A 10,060-nucleotide genomic window follows, 5' to 3' on the forward strand; every position below is an offset into this window, starting at 1 on the left:
CCAACCTAACCTAACCCAACCTTACCTAACCCAACCTTACCTAACCCAACCTTACCTAACCCAACCTTACCTAACCCAACCTTACCTAACCCAACCTTACATAACCTAACCCAACCTAACCTAACCTTACCTAACCGAACCTTCATGACTGGGAATCATTAGGACTTCATATCCTTCAGGTTGAAACATCCTATTATACAATCCTAGCTGTTATCTGTGACTGTATCCTTGTGTTGCATCGTTCTATCCTCTGTACCTACGGCTGTATCACTGTATTTACCCCCCCCCTCCCTCTTAGAATGTGGTGCTGAAAACCTACAAGGATCTATCAGACAATTGGGTGGCTCATGGGCGGCAGAGGGCGGCGATGGAGACGAACTACCTGCACAGATATCCAAAATGGGCGGCGTGAAGATCGTGGGCGGCAAAGAGACGAGGGTGGGCCAGTACCCGTGGATGGGCGGCCTGGCGTGGCGGAACATGAAGAGGGTGTTCTGTGGGGTGGTGGTGGTGACCGACAGACACGTCCTTACTGCCGCCCACTGTGTTGACGAGTGAGTGAGGGAGCCAGGGAGGGAGGGAGGGAGGCAGCCAGGGAGGGAGGGAGAGAGAGAGGGAGCTAGGGAGGGAGGGAGCTGGGGAGGGAGGGAGGGAGGGAGGAGGGAGGGAGCCAGGAGGGAACAGAGGGATGGGAACCAGGGGACAGGAGGAACCAGGGAGGGGATGGAACCAGGGGATGGGAGAGAACCAGGGAGGGAGGAGCTTAGGAGGAGGAACCAAGGAGGGAGGGAACCAGGGGAGGGGAGGAGCCAGGGGAGGGAGGGGACAGAGGGAAGGAACTAGGGGAGGGAGGGGAGCTAGGGAGGGAACCAGGGAACCAAGGAGTAAGGAGGGCAGGCAGGGTGTTAGGGAGGGAGGGGGTAGGGAGGAAGGAAATAAGAGTGAAATAGGGCGATCTAGAGTGAGAGAGAGAGATGGAGTAAGAGAGGGAGAGATGGAAGGAGCAAGAGAGATAGAGTGAAGGAGAGAATGAGGGAGAGATGGAATGAAAGATAAAGTAAAAGATGAAGTGAGGAAAGTGTTCTATTGGTCAATGAATATTCAAATATGAGAATCTCGTTGCTTCTATTGATGCTTATGTGACGTCACGACCAATAAGATTTCTAACACTATGACGTCACGACCAATAAGATATTTTTACCCTATAACGTCACGACAAATAAGATTCCTAAGACCATGACGTCACGACCAATAAGATCTCTAACACTATGACGTCACGACCAATAAGATTTATAACACTATGACGTCACGACCAATAAGATTTATAACACTATGACGTCACGACCAATAAGATTTCTAACACTATGACGTCACGACAAATAAGATTTCTAACACTATGACGTCACGACCAGTAAGAAGTCCTGGAACCTGAAGGTGGTGGTAGGGGAACACGACCTATCGACAAACCGGGAGTCTATCAAGTGGACCAGAACTATAGCCGATATAGTCTTCCCTCCCGACCATACGTGAGTAATATAACGATAAAAGTATAGTGTTTTAACCCTTTGAGTATAATGTTTTAACCCTTTGAGTATAATGTTTTAACCCCCAATTCAAACAATTAAGACAATACTCAAGGGATTATATAAATAGTTTTAGTTCGCTGAGAAAATACCTCAATACACTGAACACATCAACTCACAGGTACCAGCGGGTTGACGTGGGCGACTTGGCGGTACTCACGCTAGACCGGCCCTTACCTTTCGGCCAATTACTACAGGTGAGAACATACATAAAACAAATTTTACATACACACCTGTACAAATTAAAGTATATATACACACATACAACGGTACACATAGAAGGGAAAATGCATTTATATATATGGATATTTTTTTTTTTTTTAGGGGATTAGCCCACCCGGGCATAGGTCACTGACCCACATGACCACATCAGGTCTGGGGGGGGTGAAATAATTATTATAATAATAATAATAATAATAATAATAATAATAATAATAATAATAATAATAATCAATACAAAATAATAAAAACAAATAAAAACTATAATAAAAATAATAAAAAAATAATAATTATAATAATAATAATAATAATAATAATAATAATAATAATAATAGTAATAATAAATAAATACAATAATTAATAATCAAGAGTGAGAAACGATATACTGTACAGTATGTATTTTGTCAAACCAAGAGAAACAATTGAGACCCTGCAATTGTGTGTAAATGAGGCAGAAAGTCAGATCAGCAACCTGGGACTTGGTCACAATTTTCGTGGTGCCATATGGCAGCAGGGTCTACCATTAGACAACACATTATGCTTCCAATATCTTCCCAGGCGGTAGTACCTCCCTGTTTGGTAGCTGCCTACTTCCCACTACATACATATACCGGTTATACTGTGTTATTCGATTCAACAGAGGTAAGTGGCAATCTCTACAGTAGACGTCTCGGCTTTAGTTGTACAAGTATGTGCTGTGGTGCAGGTGTAGCCAGTGTCTCCCCCCCCCCTCCTCACTTAAGGAAGATAATTAAGGTACAGGTGTTGTGGTGCAGGTGTCGATGTCGCCTGTGTGTCTCCCTGAACGAGACTCTGGCAGCTGGAGTGACCACAACGCCACCGTGATGGGTTGGGGCACAACCGACGCCAACTCCCATCAACTGCCCCACAAGCTACAGGCGACAGTGGTCCACATTATGAGCAACAGAGAGTGTCGCACCACCACTGGCTACGGGATATACATTAACCATAAGCTCCTGTGTGCTGGTCTGCCACAGGGAGGTTCAGATGCCTGCTTGGTGAGTCACTGTTTATACCTCGAGTTACGGTTCTCCTGGGTGAGTGGTCAGTCGTTAGTCTAGAATAAAAATTAAGCAGCTAGCTTTCGTCATACAGACTTACTGTTCAGAGGCGAATCCAGGAATATCAAAATGGGGGTCAAAGAAGTTTTGGGTTGAGGAACCTGGCGTGCAAAGTGAGCCCAAACAGCTGGGGGATTTAAGGGGGCGTTGTAAGCCCCCAGAAATATTTTTTGAAATCTGACCAATATCATGGACATTCTGAGGCCATTTTGAAGCAATGAGCACTTGATATTAGGAGATATTCTGAGGTTAATTGTAATTATTTTTTACTATACAAAAATACCCGAGTGCAATACTGCATTAAAGAAAAAGTATTGGAATTTTCTGATTAAAAGGGGAGGTCAAGACCTCCTGCATGCCCCCCCCCCCCTTGCTGTTTACCATTTTCAAAGCTGTTTTATCCCCTTAAATCTACCCTTAATGTATCTTAAGACTTCCCCCCTTCATATCATTATTTCAGTCTTCACATTTTACACTCTAGAACTGATGCACAATGTCATTTTTTATCCTAACCTCGTCACCTTTCACTCTGGGGGTTGGTGTAGGGTGACAGTGGAGGGCCCTTAACAGTGCAGGGTGAGGGGGGTCACCACACCCTGGTGGGGACAGTGTCGTTTGGTCGATCGTGTGGTGTCTCTAGATGGCCAGGCGTCTACACCAGGACCACGGGTGAGTCTATGCTTCTGATCTTACTCTGGGTCAATCTCAAAACATGTCATAGTCTGGGGCAGTGGATTATGTGATAGTTTCATTTGATATGGTCGGGGTGAAGCATCACGGCAGGTTTAACCAGGAGGTATATTAAATATAGCTATATAATATTGCCTACATTACACATTATACTTCATCCGTTATCTTTTTCTCTGCACCACACTGAAATCTGGAGCTACTTAACACAACATTAAAATCCTGAATAAAATTTAGCCTTCTGACAACTGATGCTTCTGGCACGTTAAAAAACTAGTCAATAAACAGTTTGTTAAATTTGGGCTTTAGAGTAAGATTAGGTTCGACAAAAACTGAGGTTAATATTCGTCCACTGGCTGTCCGCAGGTTTCCAATTTTCAATATTACAGACACAAAGACTAGAAAAAACAAACATACGATCAAATTTCTTGTGCAAATCAATATTAACGGAATATCTCACAAATTTCTTGGTGTAAATTTTTGTACCCGCTATGTTGCCAGAGTCGCTTTTCTCGTCCTCTCCTCCTCCTCTTTGTGACATGACCAATGATCTTCAAATATCGTGTCATGTGACTTTGCTGGCAAATTATTTTGAAGCAGCCTTATGAAGGCTGATGCAGCCATTTTGACGGTTCGTGATGGAGTGCGAAAAGTTACCCCCCCCCCCTTATCTAGCTGTTATTCAGCGAGTTTATCAGAACGAGTGAAACAATCCAAATATTACAAGGTCACGGTGTCCTACCAACATGAAGACAGTCTTCCGTATGGAAATTTTTTTTTTCCCAAAGAGACAAATTCTTTTGCCTATAACCATAGGCGTACCAGAGCGCCTAGCCGTATCCCCCACCACAGTAGCAGGTAAGCTCTAAAAATGGTTAGGGTAGGTTAGGTTAAGTGACGTTAGGCTAGAATACGTTACTTTTGTGTGTGTGTTTTATGGTGTGTTTTACTCAAACCTGGCCGCCAATTTGGTGCAAATTAGTCGGTTTCTGTTACAAATGAAGAAGTTAACTGTTTTCAAAAACCGCTAATTTACACATGAAATGAGTCAGATAAGAGTAAAACACACCATACTACACACAACAAAATATTTTTGTATCAAAATCTGTGGACAGCCAATGGATGAATATTTACCAAAACTAATAAGGAGAAAAGGTTACATCTTAGCCCCTGCCTTATCCTGATTCATGATACTGAGAGAGAGAGAGAGAGAGAGAGAGAGAGAGAGAGAGAGAGGAGAGAGAGAGAGAGAGAGAGAGAGAGAGAGAGAGAGAGAGAGAGAGAAAGAGAGAGAGAGAGAGAGAGAGAGAGAGAAAAGAGAGAGAGAGAGAGAGAGAGAGAGAGAGAGAGAGAGAGAAAGGAGAGAGAGAGAGAGAGAGAGAGAGAGAGAGAGAAAGGAGAGAGAGAGAGAGAGAGAGAGAGAGAGAGAGAAAGGAGAGAGAGAGAGAGAGAGAGAGAGAGAGAGAGAGAAAGGGAGAGAGAGAGAGAGAGAGAGAGAGAGAGAGAGAGAGAGAGAGAGAGAGAGAGAGAGAGAAAGGAGAGAGAGAGAGAGAGAGAGAGAGAGAGAGAGAGAGAGAGAGAGAGAGAGAGAGAGAGAGAGAGAGAGAGAGAGAAAGGAGAGAGAGAGAGAGAGAGAGAGAGAGAGAGAGAGAGAGAGAGAGAAAGGAGAGAGAGAGAGAGAGAGAGAGAGAGAGAGAGAGAGAGAGAGAGAGAGAGAGAGAGAGAGAGAGAGAGAGAAAGGAGAGAGAGAGAGAGAGAGAGAGAGAGAGAGGAGAGAGAGAGAGAGAGAGAGAGAGAGAGAGAGAGAGAGAGAGAGAGAGAGAGAGAGAGAGAGAGAGAGAGAGAGAGAGAGGAGAGAGAGAGAGAGAGAGAGAGAGAGAGAGAGAGAGAGAGAAAGGAGAGAGAGAGAGAAAGAGAGAGAGAGAGAGAGAGAGAGAGAGGAGAGAGAGAGAGAGAGAGAGAGAGAGAGAGAGAGAGAGAGAGAGAGAGAGAGAGAGAGAGAGAAAGAGAGAGAGAGAGAGAGAGAGAGAGAGAGAGAGAGAGAGAGAGAGAGAGAGAGAGAGAGAGAGAGAGAGAGAGAGAGGAGAGAGAGAGAGAGAGAGAGAGAGAGAGAGAGAAAGGAGAGAGAGAGAGAGAGAGAGAGAGGAGAGAGAGGAGAGAGAGAGAGAGAGAGAGAGAGAGAGAGAGAGAGAGAGAGAGAGAGAGAGAGAGAGAGAGAGAGAGAGAGAGAGCTAAGTTACCCCCCACAAATAATTTTTACAGTGATACGTTTTCTGTGTTTCTCTTAGCGTACGTCAGCTGGATAATGGAGCACATTAAGGACGGACTTCGCTGTGACCAGTGACGTCCTGACGAGAGTACTGTACACCCTGAGCCTACATCCCACACCTTATAATTGTATCCCCTATAGCTTAACATCTATCCTACATCCTATGCCATCCAACACCTCCAACCTACACGACCTAATTACTTCATTCAGTGTTCTTCAGGTTTACTGTGGGGTTGACAAAGGACATTATACTCTGAATGCATCGAAACTTGTGTAAATATTTGCACAGTTAACCAAGACACACTACAAGGCATAGATCACCATTGTGTTGTGGGGAGGGGGGGGGGAGAAGGGTGGTGGAGGTTTATGTAGTTAGGACCCAGCGCCGTGTGTAACGGGTGTAAGCCAGTTTGGCCTGGTTATCAAGCCAGGGAGAGGTGGGTGGACTGAGGTCAGGCAGGTACTTGAGCCAGGTAATTTCAGAGACATCAGCTTGACATATCTTGAGTCACCCTTACCAGTATAGTACACAAACCTGGAAGTGAGTAATGACAAGTTCAGTCACTCAAAAAGTTATCTCTACTTGAGAATAGACGAGTTGTCGGTCGGAATTTTTTCGTAAGATGGCAGATCAATGGGTAAAGAAAACGCTTCAATTCACTTCTCAACTGATTAGCTCTGTAAATAAATATTATTAGATAATAATTGTGCCTTACTGTGCAACACAGTATACAATATTGAATATATAAATATAACTAAGCACATTAACTAATTCAATGTATATCAGCTGCCCCTACTACAAATTTCATATTATAAACATTCCAAACAATATTGGTATTATTTTCGTTTTGGTCATCTGGGGAACCTTAAGATTCTAACTATGGGATTAAGTACTTTAAACAATAAGACACATTTTCTCTACGGGATTTCTGTCGCAAAACATTTTTCGATCGCATAAGAAAATACAGGTCATATGTTGGGTTGGGTTGGGTTAGGTTAGGTTAGGATATTATGAGTTATATTATAAATTATAAGGTTAGCTTAACATACATCGGTAAGGGGGAGGTGTGGTAACTCAAAACTAGTGTTTCCGATGGAAATGAAGGTCAAAATCGTTCATAACACATCGCAAACCATCAGAAAAAAGATAGTCTGCATGTCTAAGTACAAGGATAACAAAACTTAAAATTTACCCAGTACAGCCTACAGTATCTCGAATCTAAACATCCAAATACTTATGGTAGTTAACGTAAAATTTTACCCATTAATTAATTTAAATGATAATATATCCCAATGCATTCTCAAAACAAAATTCAGATAATGTCATTACTTCTAAATTAACTCGATCTCCATCTAGTACTGATATACTCTGTAAATGAACTGGAAAAAAGAGAGTCTTCCAGGTAAGAATACATGACAGGTGAGCTGGTGTGAACAGGGGAGTTTTTTATGTCCATAAGCTGCTCTTCGCGGCACATTGCTTCACTTACGAAATGTCCATGACTTAAACCATAAAGAAACACCCTTAAAACTTACATGGACGTGGCATTTGGGGTCAGAAGAGGCCAACCTTGTATTACCCTCCGACTGCAGGGGTGAGTTTGTTGGAGAACGTCGGCTGCAGGGAAACAGGGCCGCCATTGCAAATGGCGGCCCTGTTTCTAGAGAAATAAACTTATCTCGACTATTATAGCATGATTTTAAACTTTTATTACTAATTATATATACCGTATCACTGTACGAGCGTGGCAGAGTGTATTTCTTGTGTTTACCGAGAACCGACAACTCGTCCATTAACACTACGACTCCTGTTGTCTCGGTAGGGCTGCCAAAATCTTTCGTCCTTGTGTCATTTTTTTTTCCAACACAATTTTCTACAGATAGTTTTTTAAGTGACTGTATATATCATTCATGTGTTAGGTGTGGTTAGTTCAAGAGACGACATGAAGAGAATTAGATACTATACGAAGTGTTCTGTACTACTGATGTAATACAACTGTATATACGTAGTTTACAGGATTTATTTTACGTAAATGTATTTTTTTACATTTTCTGACAGAATGTTAGTGCGTCTATGATATATTGTTAACGCAGGTATTTATTTTGTAAGAAAAATAACAAAATAATCCTGGAAGCTCTTATGATTTTCACATTAAATTTAGCTGCTGAGTGTCACCTTATTACGCTGTCACTCAGGTCACTCATTTCTCTACGAGGCTTCATCACGTTCCCGAACCAATTATATTTACTAATAAGGAATTAATCCATATAACTGACATATTCTTAGCCACGTTAAAATGACTCAAATAAAGTTAGCAATTGTTATTTTTTCCTTATCTTTCTTCCTCGTTGTTATCTTTACCTTGTGTGTGTGTGTGTGTGTGTGTGTGTGTGTGTGTGTGTGGGTTCATTATTCTTACAACTCATCACAGTCAACCTCCACATGTATAAAAATGAAACTAATGTATATCAACGTTGGTGGTGAGATGGGTATGTATTAAAGCGTGTGTTTTGTTTGGGAACATCTCTTTGTTAAAACTCCAGTACATAAACAAGAATAAATGAGTGTGGTGTTTGTTAACCTTGAGTGTGTGTGTGTGTGTGTGTGTGTGTGTGTGTGTGTGTGTGATGTTGAATTAAGATTAGGATTATCATGGCAGATCATGGCCAAGTGAGGAGAGTGGTCGAGGAGAGTCAAGTGAGGAGAGTGGTCAAGGCGGAGAGTCAAGTGAGGAGGGTGGTTGAGGAGGAGAGTCAAGTGAAGAGGGTGGTCGAGGAGGAGAGTCAAGTGAAGAGGGTGGTTACTGTGTAACCAACTGTTTCAGCCACACATTGTCCACTGCAGGACAGGTATTATTCACTCCACGTTAAAGGCGTCCATATTACTGTCCACCAATAATCTATGTCACCGTTGCCTGGCACATGTAATGAGTCAAATTATATAATTTTGGTCCCAGGCTACTGCGTGCACCTCACGTCTCACCGAGTAACTTGGAGGCTTCAGATTCACATTCAGATACTCTCGGGGTTCACACCTCAAGGAAAGAATGGATTGACAACGCTGAGTGTACTAGTCGGAAATGTCCCCAACTGTACATACATGATATAGTTCACTCCAGCACACTCGTAAAATACAACTTATTTGCAGACGATAGTAATCTCTATGCCAGCAACTCAGACCTCCATTCCTTGACGAAAATTATGAACACTGAATTGACTATAGTCAGGAAATGGGTAACACGCAATAAACTGACGTAAAACCTCGAAAAAAACCACTACACAATGTTTCACAGAAGGAAAAACTTACCCCCAGACTTGGACCCCCTGTACCTTGATAATACAGTCCTCAAACACGAACAAAATACTAAATTCCTTGGCGTTATTGTTGATGAGAAACTTAGCTGGAGAAACCACATACAAGCCATTCACACTGAAGTCAATAAACAGTGCGGTATCATGTATCACACTCGTCAGTCACTCACTCTTGCAGCAATAAAAGTATATTATGATCTTGTTTACCAACACCTGATACACTGTCACACACACTGTGCCCTATTTGTATACAAATCTATCAATCACTTGATTGACAATAATTATTTCCAGTTCCGGAAAAATCAGAGATACAACTTAAGGCACCCAGAGCTACTAAGACCACCCCCCATGCGCTCCTCTCAGTCCCAGACCTCCATAAAATATCATGGTATGAGGGTGTGGAACAAGTTACCCCACTCATCCGAGCAAAGACTACGCTCCCTTCCTTTAAATCATCTAAGAAAATATCTATTGTTAATGTATTAATATTTTTGTAATACCTACTTTATATTCCTGCTTATGTTGTACCACCAGAACCATTATATCAGAAACTGTCAAGTAGACAGACAGAAATTACCATTGCAATAATTAGATTTGCCGACAAGACATGATAGTGGCAGTTTCTGTCCTCTTGTTCCACCTTAATACAACCCAGATATCAACTCCTCTGTATAATATGTATATATTCTAATATAAATGTAAAATATATAAAATAAATAAAGTAAGTAAATAACGAAGTGATAACCGTGGTAACATTCTGATATGTTCTTACCACCACCATGTTACGTATACTATTCCAGATGATACTAAATGTGACATAATACTTCATTGAGATAAATGTACAGTATATATCAGGTGCCTTCAAGAGAGTTCAGGCTCTCAACTGGCTCAGCCATGTTAATATTGTT

At 42.1% G+C, this 10,060-nt stretch overlaps 1 protein-coding gene across 1 annotated transcript; it reads left to right on the forward strand.

Moving 5' to 3' along the window:
* Nucleotides 1–304: 304 nt before the first annotated feature.
* Nucleotides 305–3,065, forward strand: LOC121856458 (venom serine protease 34-like). The gene is made up of 5 exons (XM_042352064.1): nucleotides 305–554; nucleotides 1,413–1,526; nucleotides 1,705–1,780; nucleotides 2,579–2,821; nucleotides 2,919–3,065. Exons 1-5 carry the CDS (start codon nucleotides 400–402, stop codon nucleotides 3,063–3,065), a joined length of 735 nt encoding a protein of 244 aa, XP_042207998.1. The 5' UTR covers nucleotides 305–399.
* The last annotated feature ends 6,995 nt before the right edge of the window (nucleotides 3,066–10,060 follow it).

Source organism: Homarus americanus, unplaced genomic scaffold (genome assembly GCF_018991925.1).
Source record: "Homarus americanus isolate GMGI-L3 unplaced genomic scaffold, GMGI_Hamer_2.0 scaffold29324, whole genome shotgun sequence".
NCBI lineage: Eukaryota > Metazoa > Arthropoda > Malacostraca > Decapoda > Nephropidae > Homarus > Homarus americanus.

Coding starts and splice junctions, on each gene's coding strand:
- LOC121856458 (XM_042352064.1), top strand. CDS start 400: ATGGGCGGCGTGAAGATCGTGGGCGGCAAAGAGACGAGGGTGGGCCAG. Junction 1,527..1,704: donor GTCTTCCCTCCCGACCATAC/GTGAGTAATATA, acceptor ATCAACTCACAG/GTACCAGCGGGTTGACGTGG. Junction 2,822..2,918: donor GAGGTTCAGATGCCTGCTTG/GTGAGTCACTGT, acceptor TTCGTCATACAG/ACTTACTGTTCAGAGGCGAA.